The sequence below is a fragment of the Hypanus sabinus genome, chromosome 7 (genome assembly GCF_030144855.1).
Source record: "Hypanus sabinus isolate sHypSab1 chromosome 7, sHypSab1.hap1, whole genome shotgun sequence".
Lineage (NCBI taxonomy): Eukaryota > Metazoa > Chordata > Chondrichthyes > Myliobatiformes > Dasyatidae > Hypanus > Hypanus sabinus.
Window position 1 is genome coordinate 108,475,517 of NC_082712.1, and position 23,404 is coordinate 108,498,920.

Genomic DNA, 23,404 nt, shown 5'->3' on the forward strand with positions numbered 1-23,404 from the left:
AGATCCACAACCTACACTCGTTCATTTCAGATCCACAACCTACATCCATTCATTTCAGATCCACAACCTACACTCGTTCATTTCAGATCCACAACCTACACCCGTTCATTTCAGATCCACAACCTACACCCATTCATTTCAGATCCACAACCTACACCTGTTCATTTCAGATCCACAACCTACACTCATTCATTTCAGATCCACAACCTACACTCATTCATTTCAGATCCACAATCTACACCTATTCATTTCAGATCCACAACCTACACCCGTTCATTTCAGATCCACAACCTACATCCATTCATTTCATATCCACAACCTACACCTGTTCATTTCAGATCCACAACGTACACCCGTTCATTACCGATCTACAACCTCACCCGTTCATTTCAGATCCACAACCATCACCCGTTCATTTCAGATCCACAACCTACACCTGTTCATTTCAGATCCACAACCTACACCCGTTCATTTCAGATCCACAACCTACACCTGTTCACTTCAGATCCACAACCTACACCTGTTCACTTCAGATCCACAACCTACACCAGTTCATTTCAGATCCACAACCTACACCCGTTCATTACAGATCCACAACCTACACCCGTTCATTTCAGATCCACAACCTATACCCGTTCATTTCAGATCCACAACCTACACTCGTTCATTTCAGATCTGCAACCTACACCCGTTCATTTCAGATCCGCAACGTACACCCGTTCATTACAGATCCACAACCTACACCCGTTCATTTCACATCCACAACCTACACCCGTTCATTTTAGATCCACAACCTACACTAATTCATTTCAGATCCACAACCTACACCCGTTCGTTACAGATCCACAACCTACACCCATTCGTTACAGATCCACAACCTACACCCATTGATTTTAGATCCACAACCTAGACTCATTCATTTCAGATCCACAACCTACACCCGTTCGTTACAGATCCACAACCTACACCCGTTCATTTTAGATCCACAACCTACACTCGTTCATTTCAGATCCACAACCTACACCCGTTCGTTACAGATCCATAACCTACACCCGTTCGTTACAGATCCACAACCTACACCCATTTGTTACAGATCCACAACCTACATCCATTCATTTCATATCCACAACCTACACCTGTTCATTTCAGATCCACAACGTACACCCGTTCATTACAGATCCACAACCTACCTCCATTCATTTCAGATCCACAACCTACACTCGTTCATTTCAGATCCACAACCTACACCCATTCATTTCAGATCCACAACCTACACCTGTTCATTTCAGATCCACAACCTACACTCGTTCATTTCAGATCCACAACCTACACCTGTTCATTTCAGATCCACAACCTACACTCGTTCATTTCAGATCCACAACCTACACCTGTTCATTTCAGATCCACAACCTACACTCGTTCATTTCAGATCCACAACCTACACTCATTCATTTCAGATCCAGAACCTACACTCGTTCATTTCAGATCCACAACCTACATCCATTCATTTCATATCCACAACCTACACCTGTTCATTTCAGATCCACAACTTACACCCGTTCATTTCAGATCCACAACCTACACTCGTTCATTTCAGATCCACAACCTACACCTGTTCATTTCAGATCCACAACCTACACCCGTTCATTTCAGATCCACAACCTACATTCATTCATTTCTTATCCACAACCTACACCTGTTCATTTCAGATCCACAACCTACACTCGTTCATTTCAGATCCACAACCTACACCTGTTCATTTCAGATCCACAACCTACACCTGTTCATTTCAGATCCACAACCTACACCCGTTCATTTCAGATCCACAACGTACACCCGTTCGTTACAGATCCACAACCTACACTCGTTCGTTACAGCTCCACAACCTACACTCGTTCATTTCAGATCCACAACCTACACCTGTTCATTTCAGATCCACAACCTACACTCATTCATTTCAGATCCACAACCTGCACCTGTTCATTTCAGATCCACAACCTACACCCGTTCATTTCAGATCCACAACCTACACTCGTTCATTTCAGATCCACAACCTACACCTGTTCATTTCAGATCCACAACCTACACTCGTTCATTTCAGATCCACAACCTGCATCCATTCATTTCAGATCCACAACCTACACTCGTTCATTTCAGATCCACAACCTACACCCATTCATTTCAGATCCACAACCTACACCCGTTTATTTCAGATCCACAACCTACACCCGTTCATTTCAGATCCACAACCTACACTCGTTCATTTCAGATCTGCAACCTACACCCGTTCATTTCAGATCCGCAACGTACACCCGTTCATTACAGATTCACAACCTACACCCGTTCATTTCTGATCCACAACCTACACCCGTTCGGTACAGATCCACAACCTACACCCGTTCAGTTTAGATCCACAACCTACACTCATTCATTTCAGATCCACAACCTACACCCGTTCGTTACAGATCCACAACCTACACCCATTCGTTACAGATCCACAACCTACACCCATTCATTTTAGATCCACAACCTACACTCATTCATTTCAGATCCACAACCTACACCCGTTCGTTACAGATCCACAACCTACACCCGTTCATTTTAGATCCACAACCTACACTCATTCATTTCAGATCCACAACCTACACCCGTTCGTTACAGATCCGTAACCTACACCCGTTCGTTACAGATCCACAACCTACACCCATTCGTTACAGATCCACAACCTACACCCATTCGTTACAGATACAGAACCTACACCCGTACATTACAGATCCACAACCTACACCCATTCATTTCAGATCCACAACCATCACCCGTTCATTTTAGATCCAAATGAAACCAAGTGTACATAGAACAGTGGAGCACAAAAGAATGTCTGTGTTGACTCCAACCATTCAATTAATCAAATTCAATTCATCCCATCTGCCTGTGTGTGATCCATGTCCCTCCATTTTCTGTCTGTTAAAGGTGTGCCCTCTCATATTTGACATTTCAACCCTGGGGGAGAAAACTCTATTTTGCCTATCTGAGCCTTTTTTAATCTTGTATATTTTTTTAGGTTTTCCCTTAGCCTCTGACACTTGACAGAAAACATTTTGTCATACCTCACACAGCTAATATTTTCTAATCCAGGCAATGTCCTAGGTAATCGTCTTCTCGAACCTCGCCATGTTCTTCTTGTAATGTTATAACCAGAATTACACACATTACTTCAAATATGGTCTGACCAAAGATATATACAGCTGTAACCTGACTCCCTGACTCTTATACGCAATGCCTAAGAGCGTAGAATATTCTTGAGATCTGAGTGTGCGTGACTTTATGCCTCCTCTTACTCCCTAGGCAGTCCACTTCTGAGACGTGTTCCCTCTGCAACTGTGACAACCCTGAGTCGGTAGGTATCCACATTTTTACATCAGTCTGCATCCCTGTTTTCATATCTTTTATAAGCTGTTTGAACCTCACCTGTCTCGACTTTCTGCACCTCTCTAATACTGCTCATGTGCTCATTCCCATTCTCAATGTTTCACCATGTTTTTCAATGGAAGTTCCTCCCTCTCCCTATGTGTGTCTCCCTACTCTCCATGTACGCGGTGAGCTAAACCTGTGATCCCTCTGACCAGGGTTTTAATCACCTGGCCTAATACTTTTTTAAAGTACGATATCTGTCAAATTTTGTCTGCCCAGCTAATGTCTACTTTCCAGTATAGGTCTGTATCTCTGTAGTCAAAGCTTCTCAAGTTCATATTCAGATACAGGTTATAAACAAAGAGCACTACAACATTGTATGGGTTGTTCAGCCCAAGACGTTGTACCAATCTATATAAACAGTTCCAGGATCAGTCTATCCTTCCCCTCCTAAACAGCCCATAACCCTCCACTTTTCTTTCATCCATGTCACTATTTGAAAGTCTCTTAAATGTCCCTATTACGTCATCCTCCACTGCCCCGTGGCAATGCGTTCCAAACACTTACCGCTCATTGTATAAAAAATTACCTTGGCGATCTTTCCTAAGCTCTCCTCTGCTCATCTTAAACAAATGGCCGTTACTGCTCTGGAAAAGGGTGCAGCCATCCACTCGGTTTATGCCTCTCGTAATCTATCAAATCACCTCTCATCTTCCTTCACTCCAAAGAGAAAAGCCCAAGCTTGCTTAACCTTTCCTCAAAGAGACACATTCTTTAATCCAGGCAGCATCCTGGTAAATCTGTTCTGTAACCTCTCGATAAAGTTCCCACATCCTTCCTACAACAAAGTGACTAGAACTGAACACAGTAGGTCTCGTCCAACAAGAGTTTTATAGAGCTTAACACTATTTTACGATCCCCCAATTAATGAAGGCCAGCACATCATAACCACCCCTGCCGTATGCATGGCATCTTTGAAAGATCTATTTACTTGGACCCCCCCAAGATCACTTTGTTTCTCCAAAATCCCAAAAATCTTGACATTAACCTCATACTCTGCCCTTCGAGATCTAGGTTTGAAATTGACACATAGTGCCAGTTTCTGCTGCTCCCAATATTTCAGGCGGTGTGTACCTCTAGGTGGAAAACTTTTCTTCATATCCTATTCCTTCTAATTGATATCTAATGCTCTGTGGATTTGCTGATGGACAAGTAATCTTTTCTCTGAAACACTTGTAAATTAATTCACCTCAATCAAGGCTGGACCTCAGCATCTGTTGTTCCTATTCCAAAATACTTTTGACAAGGTCCCATATGGTAGGGACAAGGGAAAAAGGATGTGTTGCCAAACTTAATTGGCTTGATGATAGGAAGCAGGGTCAGCGGTGGTGGAGGGGTATTTTTCTGTAACAAGTGTTATATGTAGTAATGTAGAACATCAAACAGGCCCTTCGGCCCACCATGTCTACTCTGACCAATGCCACATGTCTGCACGCTGTCTATATTCCTTGATTCCTTACCTGTTCATGTCTAAGTGCTATTTTATTCGCTTCCACCCACCTCTCAGCAGCATGTTCCAGACACCTACCACTCTCTGTGTAAAAAAAACTTGTCTCATAAATCTCTCTTAAACTTTTCCCACTCTCACTTTAAAGCAATGCCTTCTAGTATTTGAAATTTTCACCTTGGGGTAAAAAAAAATCTGAAAATCTACCTAATCTATCTCTCATAATTTTATATACTTCCACCAGGTCATCCCTCAGCCTGCAACGCTCTAAACAAAACAGTCCAAGTTTGTCCAACCTTTCCTTAGGTAATACTCTCTACACCCTGGTGACCATCATCTGCACCCTCTGCAAAGCCTCCACATTCTTCCATAATGTGGTGCCCAAAACTGCACAGAAGGCTCCAATGTAGCCTAACTAAAGTTTTATACAGCTGCAATAAGATTTTTCAACTTTTATTATTCAGTGTCCTGATCAATATAAGCAAGAGAGCTTATATTTTAGGCTTCTTCAGAACCCTGTCCACTTACTGTATGTTGTCTGTTCCGGGGAGCTATGGTAATTTGGTTTATTTGTGTTACATATCCAAAGGTGCAGTGCAACACTTTGTTTTCATGCCATCCATACAGAGCATTGTGTTACATCAGTGCAGTAACACAAGGGAAAACAGTAACAGAATGCAGCAATTAGTGCTACAGTTACAGAGAAAGTGCAGCGCAGACATACAGTACAGTAGTGTGCAAGCCCATAAGGAGGTAAATTGTGAGGTTACGAGTCCATCCTATCAGACGAGGGAACCATTCAATAACAGCAGGATATAGAAGTCTGGTGGTACATGCTTTATGTCTTCTGCCTGATGGGAGGGGGGAGAAGAGGAAATGTGTGGGGTAGGTGCACTTGGTTGTTTTACCAAGGCACTGAGAAGTATAGACAGCGACCATGGAGTGGAGGTTGGTCTCTACGATGTGTTGAGCTGTGCTCACAACTCTCTGTAGTGTCAGGTAGAACAGTTGCCACCCCAAGCACTGATACATCCAGATAGGATGTGTCCTGCAGTGATTCAATATAAATTGAAGGTCAAAGGTAATGCAAAGTTTCTTTAGCTTGCTGGGAAAGTAGAGGCACTGATATGTTTTCTTGGCCATGGCATCCATTGCATGTTTGGACCAGGACATTTAATGGACTTGCAACCCAAGATCCCTCCCTGTTTCTAAGGTCCTGCCATTTATTGTATGCTTTCCCCTTACATTTGGATAAAACTTCACCCGTCATTTCTTCATCTATATTTCAAACTGATCTGTGTATCTTTTAACAACCTTCCTCACAATCCACAACTGCAAACTGAATACATTTTCATCAAAATCATTAGTATATATTACAAACAACAAAGGTCCCAGCAGTGATCCTTGCAGAACAGTCAAGAAAAATGCACCTCTATCAATACCCTCTGTTTCTTGTAACCAAGGCAATTTTGGAGCAAATTCAATAACTTATTGTGGATCCTATGTGACTCAACCTTCTGGATCAGGGATCTTATCAAATCCTTTAGTGAAGTCTATGTGGTCAACATCTATTTCCCTACCCTCATCAATTTTCTTCATCATTTTCTCAAAAAGGTCAAACAAATGTGTGAGGCATCTCCCCAGCATGGAGGCATGCTGACTTTCCTTAATGAATCAATGATTTTCCAAATGTAAGTAAATTCTATTCCTCAGGATCACTCCAGCAATTTACCTTCAACTGATGTAAGGCTCACTGGCCTATAATTTCCTGGTGTGTCCCTTTAAAATTTGAACAATGGAGCAACATTGGCTATTCTCCAGTCCTCTGGTGCCTTTTCTGTGGCTACAGAGAACACTAAGATCTTGTCAATCTCCTCCCTGACCACCCTCAGTGCCCTGGGATAGATTCCATCAGATCCGGGGTACTTATCCAACTTAATGGTTTTCAAAAACCCACAACACCACCTTCTCCTTAATAATGACATGCCTAGAATAGCAGCAAACCTCCCAGAGCTCACTATCCATATCTTTCTCTTTGTGAAGACCTCACTTCCTCAGGCTCCACGCATAAATTCCCTCCTTTGCCCTTGAATGGACTGACCCTTTCCCGAGCACCCTCTTGCTTCTAAAATACGTATAAAATGCCTTTGGATTCTTTTTAATCCTACTCGCCAAGGAAATTTCATGGTACCTTTTAGCTCTCCTTATTTCAAGTTATTTTCTGCTTCAATTATATTTCTCAATGCCTTTGTGTGATTTCAACTTCTTCAACCTTCCTTTTGTTTTTGGCTAAACTTACAATATCTCTTATCGGCCAATGTTCTGAACTTTGCCATATTTGTCTTGAATTCTCACTGCTGAAATCAGTGCTGAGACTCTTAGTTTTTATAATATATATGTTGGAGCTGGAGATATTTGCAGTGTCTCACAGTCTGGCTTCAGCCTCTGAAAGTCTCTGTCTTCAACAAGCACCAACCTTTTGACCCTTCTTTCTTGTCAGAGTAGATGGTGAGGGCACGTGACTGTACCAGGACCCCAGGCTTCCACTTGACACAGGGTACCATCAGCAGCATGCATGGTGCTTTCTGGACACCTGAACTTTGCCTGATGATGGAACAGAAGAGATTTCAGTCTATCAAAGTCACAATGTAACTTAACCATAAGCTGCGCTGTCTTGTCTTAAACTTTGCCGCTATTGAAAACATTCTCTCCACATCCACTCTATCTAGGACTTTCAATATTTGGTAGGTTTCAATGAGAGTCCCCCCTCATTCTTCTAAACTCAAGCAAGTACAGACCCGTCAAATGCGCCTCGTACATTAACCCTTTCGTTCCTGGAATCATTCTTGTAAACCTCTTCTGGAACCTCTCCAATGCCAGCATATCCTTTCTTAGCCTGGGTGTGAAACACAGACCTATGTGTCCTGGTGGAGGGGTGGGGAGACAAAACACTCTGTAAATGGGGGGGGGGAGAATAGGGATACATAAGATACAGGTCATTGTGTAGTGGGTGGGGACACGGACTGTTGAGTCCATGAGAAGGGGATATGGACTAGAGTGTCCTGGGGTTGGGGACACAGAATGGGGTACCCCAAGAACTGTGGTACACTGACTGGTGAATCTTGAGGGATGGGGAAATGGAGTGAGGTGTCCAGGGAAGGTGGGGACACAGGGAGGGTGGGAAGACAGACTGGTGGGCCTTGGGGGAGGGTGGTGAATGGGGATTCAGATTGAATTGTCCTCAAAGTGGGGTGGGACACAGGTTGGGGAAGTGGAGATAAAGACTGGATGGCTCTTAGTGACTCAGAGCCAAACTGACAGGCCATTCCCTGCGCAGACCTCTAAACACATACTCAGCATCAGGCTGCAGGGCCCGGCAAACAGATCGACAGCTCACGTCAAGCTCAGCGATTTCTCATCTGGACAAGCTGAAGCTCCTGGCATCCTTGGAAGTTGCAAATGGATTAACAGCCAGTCTGGGCAGCACAGTGAAACCCAAGCCAATCACCGCTGCGGAGTCAGGTACTGAGCTCTTTCACAAAGGGGGGAAAGGGGGAGGCACTCGGCCAAAGCCAGCGTGGTTTCCTGAGGAAATTACAGGCAGGGTAGAAAAAGGAGATGCAGTACACATGGTGTACTTGATTTTCAGAAGGCCTTTGACAAGGTGCTGCACATGAGGCTGCTTAGCAAGATACGAGCCCATGGAATTGCAGGGAAGTTACTAGTGTGGGTGGAGCATTGGCTGATCGGCAGAAAACAGAGAGTGGGAATAAAGGGATCCTATTCTGGCTGGCTGCCGGTTACCTGTGGAGTTCCACAGGGATCAGTGTTGGGACCATCTCTATTTCCCACAGCTCTCTTGCTGACCTGCCCTTGGTAGGTGGACCCTTGCCCTCTCCCTGTACAGTATCTGCCACAGTAAAGTCTCTTGCTGTGTAGATTCGGCAATGTGTGTACCTGACAGATTTGAGATTCTGCAAATCTTTGTATAACAGAGCTTCCTGATCTTTTTCCTCAGGCAGTCCCACGGGGTCGAGGGTTTTGTACAAAGACGAAACCCATTCCGGTTTTGTGGGATCGGAGGTGATTGATGAGCCCAGTGTAAGAAGGCCAGAGTCGGCCACAGGTGGGTGCTGGGACAGGCAGCTGGGGAGTTTGTGACGTAGTGTGTATCTTCCATTGTTTGTTCTGTGCTCTCTGACATATCAGCTTGATACCGTCTCCAGTTAATCCTTTTCCAGAGAGTATGGGCCAGAAAGTTCTAAGCCTCATTTTTACGATGTACGTCAATGATTTGACAATGGGATTAACGGATTTGTGGCTAAATTTGCCAATGGTACAACGATAGATGGAGGAGCAGGTTGCGTTGAGGAAACAGAGAGCCTGCAGAGAGACAGGTAGTTGAGGGGAATGGACAAAGAAGTGGCAAATGAAATATAAAGTTGGAAAGTGTATGGTCATGCACTTTGGTGGAAGAAATAAACGGGCAGAGATAGGGAGAGAATTCAAAATGCAGAGATGCAAAGGGACTTGGGAGTCCTTGTGCAAGATACCCTAAAGGTTAACCTCCAGGCTGAGTTGGTTGTGAAGAAGGCAAATGCAATGTTGACATTCATTTCTAAAGGTATAGAATACAAGAGCAGGGATGTGATGTTGAAGCTCTATAAGGCACTTGTGAGACCACACTTGGAGTATTGTGTGCAGTTTTGGGCTCCTTATTTTAGAAAGGATATACTGATATTGGAGAGGGCTCAGAGAAGATTCACGAGAATGATTCCAGGAATGAAGGGGTTACTGTATGAGGAACATCTGGCAGCTCTAGGGCTGTATTCCCTGGAGTTCAGGAGAATGAGGGGCAATCTCATAAAAAAAACATTCCGAACGTTAAAAGACCTGAACAGATTAGATATGGCAAAGTTATTTCCCATGATAGGGGATTCTAGGACAAGAGGGCACAACTTCAGGATTGAAGGATGTCCTTTTAGAACTGAGATGCGGAGAAATTTCTTTAGGCAGAGGGTGGTAAATCTGTGGAATTTGTTGCCACAAGCAGCTGTGGAGGCCAAGTCATTGGGTGTATTTAAGGTAGAGATAGATAGGTTCTTGATTAGCCAGGGCATCAGAGGGAATAGGGAGAAGGCAGGGGAATGGGGATGACTGGAAGAATTGGATCAGCCCATGAATGAATGGCAGAGCAACTCAATGGGCCAAATGGCCTACTTCTGCTCCTGTACCTTATGGTATTTTGGTCCAATACTGTTGTACAGTACATACATACCAGATTCTGAATGTAGGACCAGCCACACCAGACTCTGCCATACCCACACACCTGGTACAGAGGCCACTGTCAACGGGGTCACATAACATCTCCCAGTGTTTCAGTTTCCAGCTGTGTTCATTCAGCTCAAATCAGCCCCGTGACCAGGGCAGGGTTTCCATCCCCAGATTCCCAGGAAATCTGATCCTGCCTTTCCCCTGTGTAAGATACAATTGCTGTCAAATGATTACTGATATGATTGGAAACATGTACAGTGAGGCGCCAACTCACCAATTCTTCCCTCCCCTGTTCCACTTTCAAATCCCTCATTTCCTCCCTACCCACAACTCTCACCTCTCCAACCCTCCATACTCAAAACCCACTTCCCCATCGTTAATCTTCCACTACCCCCACTATTTTCCTTCTAAACTCTCCTCCTCACTGCACTGTCCCTCTATCCTCCACCACCTACTCTCTGTTACAGCCAGGCAATTCTCTCCCAAGCCTTCTCCCCTCAGCCCCCTCCCCAACCTTGCCCCTTGTCCCCTGTTCCTCCAAGTCCTTGTTCCCCACTCCCCCTCCCTACAGTTTTTCTTGCTCTCTCCCCTCGTCCTCCCAGTCCCTTTCCCTTACCTATCTCCCTCTTTCTCCATCCCTTACCTCTCTCCTCTCTTCCTCCCAGTCCCTTTCCCCTCTCCTCTATCTCCCAGTCCTTTTCCCCCTCTCCTCTTCCTCCCAGCCCCTTACCTCTCTCCCCTATTCCTCCCAGTCCCTTTGCCCCATTTCCTCTCTTCCTCCCAGTCCCTTTTCCTCTCCCCTCTTCCTCCCAGTCCTTTCCCCTCTCTCTATCTCCCAGTCCCTTACCTCTCACCCCTCTTCCTCCCAGTCCCTTTCCCCTCTCCTTTCTTCCTCCCAATCCATTTTCCCCTCTCCCTTCTTCCTCCCAGTCCATTTTCCCCTTTCCCCTCTATCTCCCAGTCTCTTTCCCTGCTCCCCTCACCACTAGCCCATCTTTATTTCCCACAGCTCTGTGGCTGACAAATCTTCGGTAAATGTACCCACTCTGCAATCTCATTGTATTTGGCCCTTGACCCTCTTGAAGTGCAGTTCACGGAAAAGTCCTCCCTGTGTAAAATCAGCAACACATATAACTGCAAATCAACACTTACAAATAAACTGGATGAACTCAGCAGGTCAGGCAGCATCCGGTGAAATGAGCGGTCAACGTTTTGGGTCGAGACCCTTCGTCAGGACTCAATCCTCAAACGAAGGACTCAGTCCTGACGAAGGGTCTCGGCCCGAACCATTGACCGCTCATTTCAACGGATGCTGCCCGACCTGCTGAGTTCATCCAGCTTGTTTGTACGTGTTGATTTGACCACTGTATCTGCAGTTTACTTTGTGTTTACATATAACTGCAAATCTTTGTATAACAGAGCTTCCTGATCTTTTTCCTCAGGCAGTCCCATGGGGTCGAGGGTTTTGTACAAGGTCGAAACCCATTCCGGTTTTGTGGGATTGGAGGTGATTGATGAGCCCAGTGTAAGAAGGCCAGAGTCGCCCACAGGTGGGTGCTGGGACAGGCAGCTGGGGAGTTTGTGACGTAGTGTGTATCTTCCATTGTTTGTTCTGTGCTCTCTGACATATCAGCTTGATACCGTCTCCAGTTAATCCTTTTCCAGAGAGTATGGGCCAGAAAGTTCTAAGCCTCATTTTCTTCCAAGAAGCTTGGAGAGCAATATTGAATGTTTTCAATCCTGCTGGTTATCACTAGAGTAAATAGGGTTTTGTGATTGGTTATAGATTGATTATATTCACACAGCTCTTTAGCTCGGTGCATCTGTGCTGATTTTCAAACTACTCCCATCTCTAGCACTTGGTCCATAGCTGTCCATGCTTTTGTGATTCAAGTGCTTGTCCAGATGCTTCTTAAATACTGAGAGGGTCTGGGCCCCCACCACACCTTAGGCAGAGTGTTTCAGATTGAAAACACCCTCTGGGAGAGAAAGTTCTTCCTCACATCCCTTCTAAACCTTAAACCCTTGATATAGACATTTCTACTCAGGGAGAAAGTTTCTCTCCTTGTCTCAAGGCAAGTTCTCCTGTACAATCACACATAGTGTGTCCCCAGAACTACACACTGTACTCCATCTGTAGCCTAACTGATGTTTTATCAAATTTAACATAGCTTCACTGCTTTATATTCTTTGCCTTTGTTAATCAAGTATACCATATGCATTTGTCATCACCTTCCCTACCTGTGGGACCATTAACCTATATTCTGTTCCTCGCTACTGTTACATACCCCGTACCTGGGTGTCTGACCAGCAGGGAAAGAAGAATCCATTGGAGTCTGGTGGTACCAAACTAAAGTTGTTTATTAGTAAACTACACAATACAATATCAAAAATGCAAATATGCATATAAAACAAGTTAGCAGTAATAAACCTAAAAGTGTAGGAATAATAATAATCAATAATAAACAAGCTCCATCGATGTCTAGGGGTAAATGAATTGTCATTGGAAAGTATAGAGTTCAGTTCATAAATGCTGAGGTAGTTATGTTTGTTGTATTGAAATCATTGGAGAGAGAGAGAGTGAGTGAGATGTAACAGCAACAGCTGCGGCAGGCAAACCTTTTATGGCAAGTTGCGGCCATTCAGTTATGACTCCTCTGGTCTTCAGCTAGACAGTTCTTCTGTGGTGGACTCGTCACTCTGGCATGAGTGGACACACACACAAGTCCCCACCGGCCCTGCTGTAACACTGTAAGCTTTATTGACCGATCCCCTGGATTGGTCTCCAAAGCCCCCACCTTTCTGTGGGTTTCCAACACTCAGTCAGTGTCCACTGGTGTGTCATAAGGGTGTCTCTCCAGACCTGTCTTTTATCCCCACTCACGGGGTCTCGGCTATCCATCAACTCTGAATGACTGTGTCCATCAAATCAGGCCACTCCTGCTGTCTCCTGAGGAATGTTAACAAGCAAAGTAAAGTCCTTGTAGTGGAAGGTAAATAATCCAGGAAGAGTCAAAATACAGTAAATCAACAGTCTCCCTCCCCTTCTTATCTGTAGCAGATGTTCTTGCCTGGGCTTTACCTCTCTCTCTCAGTAGCAGCATAGTTCATAGTTCTCAGGAGGGGGGTTGGGAATGGTTAACTCTGCACCCCATTGTCCATCAGGTCTGTTCATCACTCATAATAACACTACCATTCATTCAGCTTATCCAGGTCTTACACATCATTCAAAGTGGATCACCTTACAGTTTTCAGAATCCCACTGCTTTTGGTCTGTCCAACTTACCAACTAATGAATGGTGTTCGGGGAAAATTGCCCTCATCACTGCGAGTAACACCAGTGTCATTTGCTGACTTACTCATCATACCTCCAAGATTTACATCCAAACAGTTAAAATCAATACGAGTCCCAACGCTGAAATTATTGCACACTATTGGACACAGACTTCCAATGACAAAACCAACCCTCCACCATCCTCTTCTACTTCCTACTACTAAGCCAATTTCAGATTCCGTTTGCCAATTTACCCTGAATCCCACGGGCTCTAATTTTGTGGCCCCGTCTCCCATGAGGAAACCTTATTAAAGGCTTTACCGAACTTCACGAAGCCCACATTAAAACACGTTTTTTAGCCTTTTTGAAAGGTGCAATCAAATTGGTGCAGTGGGGTCACTCATTAACAAAGTCATGCTGACAATCCTTGATGAATCACTACCTCTCTAAGTCTTGTGCCTCAGAATTCTTTTCTATTAAGTTCAATTAAGACAAATGACTCATCAGCCTGTAGGAAGCAGGCTGATGGAGCCCTTCACAAACAAAAACACCACATTTAATGTTCACAAATCTGGCATCTCTTTCATGATGGGAGAAGATTTGAAAATCCCTTTGAGAGTCCCATCAATCTCTTCCCTTGCCTTCCCAGCAGCCTGAAATACATTAGACACTGAGAAATTATTCACCTTGAAGCTCACTTAGATTCATACCTCCTCCTTTTCAAAGATAATTTATTTTAAAATTAGAAACGCTGAAAACCTACAGCACAATACAGGCCCTTCAGCCCACATTCTTCTGCCGAACATTTACTTTAGAAATCACCTAAGGTTACCCAAAGCCCTCTATTTTTCTAAGCTCCATGTACCTGTCCAGAAGCCCATTCCACACACTCACCACTCTCTGCGTGAGAAACTTATCCCCTCTGTACCTACTTCCAAGCACCTTAAAACTGTGCCCTCTCATGCTAGCCATTTCAGCCTTGGGAAAAAGCCTCTATCTATCCACACGATCAATACCTCTCATCATCTTACACACCTCTATCAGGTCACTTCTCATCCTCCGTCACTCCAAGGAGAAAAGACCAATTTCACTCAACCTGTTCTAATAAGGTATGCTCCCCAAACCGGGCAACATCCTTGTAAATCTCCTCTGCACCCTTTTTATGGCTTCCACATCCTTCCTGTAGTGAGGTGACCAGAAATGAGCACATTACTCCAAGTGGGGTCTAACCAGGGTCCTATATAGCTGTAACATTATCTCTCTGCTCTTGAACTCAATCCCATGGTTGAAAAAGGCCAATGCACCGCATGCCACCTTAACCACACAGTCAACCTGCGCTGTTGCTTTGAGTGTCCTATGGACTCGGACCTCAAAATCCCTCTGATCCTCCACACTGCCAGGAGTCTCACCATTAGTACTATATTCTGCCAGCATATTTGACCTACCAAAATGAACCACCTCACACTAATCTGGGGTGAACTCCATCTGCCACTTCTCAGTCCAGTTTTGCATCCTATCGATGTCTCACTGTAACCTCTGACAGCCCTCCACACTATCCACAGCACCCCCAAACTTTGTGTCATCAGCAAATTTACTAACATATCCCTCCACTTCCTCATCCAGGTCATTTATAAAAATCACAAAGAGTGAGGGTCCCAGGCTCGTGCTTGGCACGTACAAGCACTACCAAACATCTGTGAAGATAGATCTGTGAGCACTGACACCAAGATACTCCTCCTCAAGAGTCTCTTCTGGCCAGTAACCCTATATGGCTGTGAAACATGGACCCTAAAAGCAGCTGATGAAAAGAATTTGACAGCATTTGAGATGTGGACATACAGACGGATCCTCAGGGTATCATACATTGAAAGGAGATCCAACAACTTCATCTTAGAAAAGATTGGCACGAAACCAATACTTCTGGAAACCGTTATCCAAAGGAAACTTAATTATTTTGGACACATCTCAAAAACTGATGACACACTAGAACACGCTGTGCTTGAAAGCAGAGTAGAAGGAAGCCACTCCCAAGTAGACAGAGGACAACCTGGATTGATAACATCAAGAAGTGGGCCAGAGATGCAAGAGGTTTGACTGCTGACAGATCACAGTAGAAGAAAATGGTCGCCGAGGCTCTGGCAGAGTATGGCACATGATGATGATGATGATGAGTGGACCCAGAACAGATCCCTGAGGCACACCACTGGTCACTGACCTCCATGCAGAACGTCTACAACCACTCTTTGCCTTCTGTGGGCAAACCAGTTCTGGATACACAAAGCAATGTCCCCTTGGATCCCATGCCTCCTTACTTTCTCAATAAGCCTTGCATGGGGTACCTTATCAAATGCCTTGCTGAAATCCATATACGCTACACCTACGGCTCTATTTTCATCAATGTGTTTAGTCACATCCTCAAAAAATTCAGTCAGGCTCGTAGGGCACAACCTGCCTTTGATAAAGCCATGCTGACTATTCCTAATCATATTATGCCTCTCTAAATTTTCATAAATTCTGCCTCTTAGGATCTTCTCCATCAACTTACCAACCACTGAAGTAAGACTCATCGGTCTATAATTTCCTGGACTAACTCTACTCCCTTTCTTAAGGGAACAATATCTGCAACCCTCCAATCCTCAGGAACTTCTCCCATTGATGATGCAAAGATCATCGCCAGAAGCTCAGCAATCTCGTCCCTCGCTTCCCACGGTAGACTGGAGTACATCTCATCCAATCCCGGTGACTTATCCAACTTGGTGCTTTCCAAAAGCTCCAGCACATCCTCTTTCTTAATGTCTATACGGTCAAGCTATTCAGTCCGCTATAAGTCATCCCTACTATGGCCAAGGCCCTTTTCTATAGTGAATACTGAAGCAAAGTATTCATTAAGTACCTCCGCTAGCTCCTCCGGTTCCATACACAGTTTTCCACTGTCACATTTGATTGGTCCTATTCTCTCATGTTTTATCCTCTTGCTCTTCACATACTTGTAGAATGTCTTGGGGTTTCCCTTAATCCTGCTCGCCCAGGCCTCATGGCCCCTTCTGGCTCTCCTAATGTCATTCTTAAGCTCCTCCTGCTAGCCTTATACTTTTCTCATTCTCTATCATTACCTAGTTTTTTGAACCTTTCTGTAAGCTCTTCTTTTCTTCTTAACTAGATTTTCCACAGCCTTTGTACACCATAATTCCTGTACCCTACCATCCTTTCCCTGTCTCATTGGAACGTACCTATGCAGAATGTCACACAAATATCCCCTGAACATTTGCCACATTTCTGCTGTACATTTCCCTGAGAACATCTGCTCCCAATTTATGCTTCCAAGTTCTTGCCTGATAGCTTCATATTTCTCCTTACTCCAATTAAACGTTTTCCTGACTTGTCTGCTCTAATGCTATAGTAAAGGAGATAGAACTTTGATCACCATCTCCAAAATGCTCTCCCACCGAGAGACCTGACACCTGACCAGGTTTATTTCCCAATACCAGATCAAGCACAGCCTCTCCTCTTGTAGGCGTATCTATATATTGTGTCAGAAAACCTTCCTGAACACACCTAACAAACCCCATCTAAACCCTTTGCTTTAGGGAGATGCCAATCAATATTGGGGAAATTTAAATCTCCCATCACGACAACCCTGTTATTATTGCACTATTCCAGAATCTGTCTCCCTATCTGCTCCTCGATATCCCTGTTACTATTGGGTGGTCTATAAAAAACACCCAGCAGAGTTATTGACCCCTTCCTTTTTCTAACTTCCACCCACAGAGACTCAGTAGACAATCCCTCCGTGACCTCCTACTTTTCTGCAGCTGTGACACTATCTCTGATCAGCAGTGACACACCCCCATCTCTTTTGCCTCCATCCCTGTCCTTTCTGAAACATCTAAAGCCTGGCACTCTAACTAACCATTCCTGCCCTTGAACCATCCACAATATCATAGCTCCATGTACTGATCTACACTCTAAGTCATCTGCTTCGTTCATGATACTCCTTGCATTAAAAATAGGCACATTTCAAATAATCAGTCTGAGCGTATCCCTTCTCTATCACCTGCCTATCCTCCCTCTCACACTGCCTACAAGCTTTCTCGATTTGTGAGCCAACCAATCCTTCCTCCGTCTCTTCAGTTCAGTTCCCAAGCCCCAACAATTCTCCCCAGTAGCCTTAGCAAACCTGCCTGCCAGGATATTGGTCCCCCTCAGATTCAAGTGCAACCCATCCTTTTTGTACAGGTCACGCCTGCCCAAAGAGGTCCCAATGATCCAGAAATCTGAATTCCTGCCCCCTACTCCAATCCCTCAGCCACACATTTATCCTCCACCTCACTCTATTGCTATACTCACTGTTGCGTGGCACAGGCAGCAATCCTGAGATTACTACCTTTGAGGTCCTGCTTCTCAGCTTCTTTCCTAACTCCCTGTAGTCTGCTTTCAGGACCTCCTCCCTTTTCCTACCAACGTCGTTGGTACCAATATGTACCATGACCTCTAGCTATTTCACTTTCCCACTTCAGGATATCATGGACGCGATCAGAAACATCCCAGACCCTGGCACCTGGGAGGCAAACTACTGTCTGCGTTTCTTCCCTGAGTCCACAGAATCGCCTGTCTGACCTCCTAACTCTTGAGTTCCCTATCATTGCTGCCATCCTCTTCCTTTTCCTATCCTTCTGAGCCACAGGGCCAGACTCTGTGTCAGAGGCGCAGCCACTGTTGCTTCTCCCACCAACAGTACTCAAATTCCACTACTCCATGCCTGAATTGTGTAATTATAGCATTAATCTCCTTGATGAATACAGAATCAGGATCAGGAATAATATCACATATACACTCAGTAAGTGTATTTTTGTGGTCTTCTGCTGCTAGCCCATCCGCTTCAAAGTTCAATGTGTTGTTCATTCAGAGATGCACTTCTGTACACAACTGCTGTAATGCAGTTATTGGCCCCTTATTCTCAGTTTGAACCATTCTCCTCTGACCTCTCTCATTAACAAGGCATTATCACCCACAGAACCGACTTGCACTGGATTTTTTTTTTGTATTTTATCTCCATTATCTGTATATCCTATTGTGCATGAAAATCCCAGGAGATCAGCAGTTTCTGAGATACTCGAAATCACCCCATCTGGCACCAACAATCACTCCATGGTCAAAGTCACTTAGATCACATTTCTTCCTTTTTCTGATGTTTGTTTGATCTGAACAACTGAAACTCTAGACTATTTCTGTATGTTTTTATTCATTGAGTTGCTGCCACATATTCATTGAGTGGCTGTTTAGTTATTTCCATTAATGAGCGAGTGTACAGGTATACCTAATAAAGTGGCCACCGAGTGCAGAGGCTGCGTGTATACTGTTTCACTTTTGTTCTTCCACATTTTTACTTCCTGCCATTCCATCCAGAGTCAGTGCTGTCTCTCTGAGCATTTCCATCAATTATTGATCAGTGACTTATTGTACTATACATTATTTTAATTCTCCTCTCTAATATGTTTTTCTTAGCTGGGGATCGTCTGCACATTAGGGAGACAACCCGTGTGCCCCAGAGCGATGAGAAACAGGAGATGTATATGGGAACTGACGCGTCATCAAGGTGAACTGAGAGTCTCGAAAAACCCAGTGCCCACACTGTGCCAACATACAGTCCAGTGCTCACACAGTTCTGACACTCAGTCCACTGCCCACACTGTACCGGCACTCAGTCCAGTGCCCACACTGTGTGTGTGCTCACCCAGTCCAGTGCCCACACTGTGTGGTCATTCAGTCCAGCTCCCAAATTGTACCTACACTCAGTCCAATGCCCGCACTGTGTGTATGGTCACTTAGTCCAGTGACCACACTGTGTGTGTGGTCACTCAGTCCAGTGCCCACACTGTGTGTGTGGTCACTCAGTCCAGTGCCCACACTGTGTGTGTGTGGTCACTCAGTCCAGTGCCCGCACTGTGTGTGTGGTCACTCAGTCCAGTGCCCGCACTGTGTGTGTGGTCACTCAGTCCAGTGCCCGCACTGTGTGTGTGGTCACTCAGTCCAGTGCCCGCACTGTGTGTGTGGTCACTCAGTCCAGTGCCCGCACTGTGTGTGTGGTCACTCAGTCCAGTGTCCGCACTGTGTGTGTGGTCACTCAGTCCAGTGCCCGCACTGTGTGTGTGGTCACTCAGTCCAGTGCCCGCACTGTGTGTGTGGTCACTCAGTCCAGTGCCCACACTGCATGCTGTCACCCTTTGCAGAGTCCTTGATGTTCCTGGTGCAGTACTTTCTTCCTATTTATCTCAGCTTCTGTCTGTATGCAGGAAGTATAACAAAGCTTTGCCTGATGTCAGCAAGTCTCCGAAAATGGTTCCGAGTAGCAGTGGACCAAGGGTGCACGAGACTGAGAGAGGGAAGCGGGCACCACCAATCATGCTCAGCATGGCAACTGCGTCCCTGGTCAGCCTGGACACTGTTCAGGAGCAGAATGAGTAAGTCATCTCAGAGGCAGGTGTTGTTTGTGCCAGGACATTGTGAGCTCCCTGCCCCAGATGGAGCTGGGCTCAGCTCACCTGAATGTGGGTGAGGATGGGAAGGAGAGCTGAGGGTTTGCTCCTCTCAACTCCCTGGTTTTTTTTGGCAGGTTTATTCAGAGTTTCTTGCCAGTGGGAGTGATTTCTCTCCATCCCTGCATTTAATCCTTAACCCTTTAATCCTAATCACAGCATCTCAACCTGCTCTATTTAAGAGAATACAGGCTATGTTAATGTGACCTGTCCTTGAACTCTAAATGTGTATGCTCCTGCTTTAATCTGCTCTGAATCTTGTGTGTCCTTGTACAATAACTTACATCCCTTCTGAGATGTTGGCACGAGATTCTGTAGATGCTGCACAATGCAGGAGGGTCTCAGTAGGTCAGGCTGCATCTATGGAAGAAAATGAACAGCTGATGTTTCAGGCCGGGACGTGACATTGGTTCTCAGCCCGAAGTATCAACTGTTCATTTCCCGCCATAGATTCTGGCTGACCTGTTGAGCTCTTTTTGTGTGCGTGTGTGTACAACTTCACAGTTTTATATTATTTTACTTTTTTTACCTCAGCACTGACTTTTGTTGTATTCTTCACTGGGATATCATCTCTTGGTCCTCCAACTCATAGTCTCTCATCCTTCAGCAACCATCTTGAACCTAACTGGGCCTACTGACTCCTGCCCGCATTACATTCCATTGGCCATAGTTCCTTTCATCACTGGAAGCTATAGGAGGAGGAGGAGGAGGAGGGAGGGCTATCAAGCAACAAACATATCCAGGAGACCTAAGGGCCAAGGACTGTCTCCATTGTCACACAGCAGTATCCTGCTCCCTGAGCTGTTGTGAGCAGGCAAGGCTGAATTACAGCTGGCCAGGATACTAGGAGGGCCAAAGATCAAATCTCAGCAAGCCCCGTTTTTCTGGTTTAGGTTAGGATGCTAAAATGATATGATGTGTGTGTTTGGGATGAAATGGCAGACAGGGATGAAGAGGGGCTTTTGGGAGGGGAAGAGGCTGAAGAGAATATGAGGGAATGTGGGTGGCACCTTGTACCTTTCTTCCCATGTATTGTACTCCTAGGTTTCTGACCCTGACCATAGACTGTATCGTCTGTCTCTGGCCTGTATCCTACATCAATCCCAAATCTTTATGCCTAGACAGTAGCCAACATTAAATGCTGAATGGTATTTTGCAATGATCCTAATCCTAACCCAAAATGCCTGTCCTTAGACAGTGTCCTACTTTAAATCCTAGTCCCTGTCTCTTTGCATGTATCCCAATCCCTGTCCGGAAACCCTATCCCTAGACTGTATCCTGCACCATATCCCAGTCTCTGTTTTCAGATTGTGACAAGAAGGAAACCTGTTACTGGGCTGCAGTACGAAATATTCTGTCTAAACTTGGATGATTACCTTCCAAGTTTGCATGGTATTGGCACACTACTGTTCTCTTATGTACAATAACGAGGGTATCTTGTGACACTTTAACAGAGGTGTGAACAATGCTGAGAATGGGCTCTCCAAGGTCCCAGCTTCACTTGACTCCTTTCCATCAGCACCACAAGCCATCAACCCTGCAGTGAATCGCAAGAAGATCAAAGCACAGAGACTCCCAAAACTGACAGCCGGGGCCAACAAACTCTTTCTGCCCAAAGTTGTGAGTGGGACAACAGTTGCAATGCACCATCCCAGCAGAGGACCTTCAAGTATAAGGCAGCCTTTGGTCTCCACTGCTACAGACAGTGCAGATGGACACAGGCAGGCAACAAGCAGAAAGTCACCAGAAATGCAGGAAGAGGATTCAGAGTGTGAGAAACAGCAGAACATGGAATGAAATTTGCCTATGGAAACACCCAAAGACCTGCAGGCCTGTGGCAGCAGCAAACAAACTTGACAAAGCTATCCAGCACTAGTGGTGCCACTTAACCATTCAGTCAGTTTTCCCAATTCCACTGGAAACTCTGTTCCTATTTCCCACCAATATATCTTTGGAAGGAACTTACTCTTCTAGTCAATGTTAAAATGATTCTATTTTTATATCTGATTTGTTCTTACTTGTGTCTGGTATGTGTGCAATTTACACAGTAAATAAAAACTTAATTCTGTAAACCTCTCATTGCTCATTTGCTCTAGTACCATTCAGGGTTTAACAAAGATTACAATAATAAGGGTCTCTGTGGTTGGGGTATGGATGTTGTATCCCAGCTGTCCATGTGGTACACAAGCCAGGACGGTATGATATGGAGAGCAAGCTGTTGCCCAAGCAACTTGCTCCACCTCTCCATGCAGTTGATGAAACTAGAGAACAGCAGTGACCAAAGATTATAGATGTACAGCAAAGGTCAACTGTTATTGGTGCATGAGGAAGAACCCATGCCAAACGTTACCCACTGAAACCCCATCCCAGTTCCTAGACACTGAATTCCATTCCAAGCCCTGAACTAAAGATGAGTTTTAGGGGTACTTGGAGGCACACAATGAAACAGGCCAAAGTCAGCATGGTTTCCTTAAAGGGAAATCCTGCCAGACAAATTTGTTGGAATTCTTTGAGGAAATAACAGGCAGGGTAGACAAAGAGTCAGTGGATGTTGTTTACTTAGATTTTCAGAAGCCCATTGACAAGATGCCACACATAAGACTGCTAAACAAGTTAGAAGTCCATGGTTTTACAGGGAAGATACGAGCATGGACAGAAAACTGGCTGACTGGCAGGAGGCAAATAATGGGAATAAAGAGAGCCTTTTTTGGTTTTGCTGCTGGTGACTAGCAGTGTTCCTCAATGGTTGTTGTTGGGTGTGTACCTTCCATGTAATATGTTAATGATCTGGATGACAGAATTAATGGCTTTGTGGCCAAGGTTGTGGATGATAAAAGATAGGTGGAGGAGCAGATAATGATGAGAAAGCAGGGAATCTGCAGAAGGAAATGGACATAGTAGGAGAATGGGCAATAAAATGACAGATGGATACTTTGTCAGGAAGTGTATGATAGAAGAAATAAAGATGAAAATTTTTTTCAAAGCAGGGAGCAAATTCAGAAACCAGAGCGACAAAGGGATTTTGGAGTCCTTGTGCAGGATTCCCTAAAGGTTAACTTGCAGGTTAGGCTGGTAGGAAGGAAGGCAAATGCAATGTTAACATTCATTTCAAGAGAATGAGAATATAAAAGCATGGATGTGATACTGAGGCATTATGCTACATTGGTCAGACCACAATTGCAGTAATGTGAACAGTTTTGATCCCCATACCTAAGAAAGGATGTGCTGGCTTTGGAGTGGGTCCAGAGGAGGTTTACAAGAATGATAGGAATGGAAGGGTTAATGTAGGAGGAGTATTTGATGACGCTGAGCCTGTACACACTGGAAAAATACTGAATATTGAAAAGCCTGGGCAGAGTGGACATGGAGAGGATTTTCAAGTAGTGGGAGAGTTTAGGTCCA

The 23,404-nt window shown here is 44.8% G+C and overlaps 1 protein-coding gene across 1 annotated transcript; it reads left to right on the forward strand.

The window, feature by feature from the left end:
* The first annotated feature begins 3,328 nt into the window (after positions 1 to 3,328).
* Positions 3,329 to 22,064, forward strand: LOC132396380 (uncharacterized). Its single transcript, XM_059973906.1, has 8 exons — positions 3,329 to 3,397; positions 6,533 to 6,609; positions 8,256 to 8,440; positions 8,937 to 9,044; positions 11,635 to 11,742; positions 18,972 to 19,062; positions 19,760 to 19,927; positions 21,457 to 22,064. The coding sequence occupies exons 2-8, from the start codon at positions 6,542 to 6,544 to the stop codon at positions 21,797 to 21,799; spliced, it is 1,071 nt and encodes a 356-aa protein (XP_059829889.1). The 5' UTR covers positions 3,329 to 3,397; positions 6,533 to 6,541; the 3' UTR covers positions 21,800 to 22,064.
* The last annotated feature ends 1,340 nt before the right edge of the window (positions 22,065 to 23,404 follow it).

Coding starts and splice junctions, on each gene's coding strand:
- LOC132396380 (XM_059973906.1), top strand. CDS start 6,542: ATGTGTGAGGCATCTCCCCAGCATGGAGGCATGCTGACTTTCCTTAAT. Junction 8,441..8,936: donor AATCACCGCTGCGGAGTCAG/GTACTGAGCTCT, acceptor CTTTTTCCTCAG/GCAGTCCCACGGGGTCGAGG. Junction 11,743..18,971: donor AAGGCCAGAGTCGCCCACAG/GTGGGTGCTGGG, acceptor TGTTTTTCTTAG/CTGGGGATCGTCTGCACATT.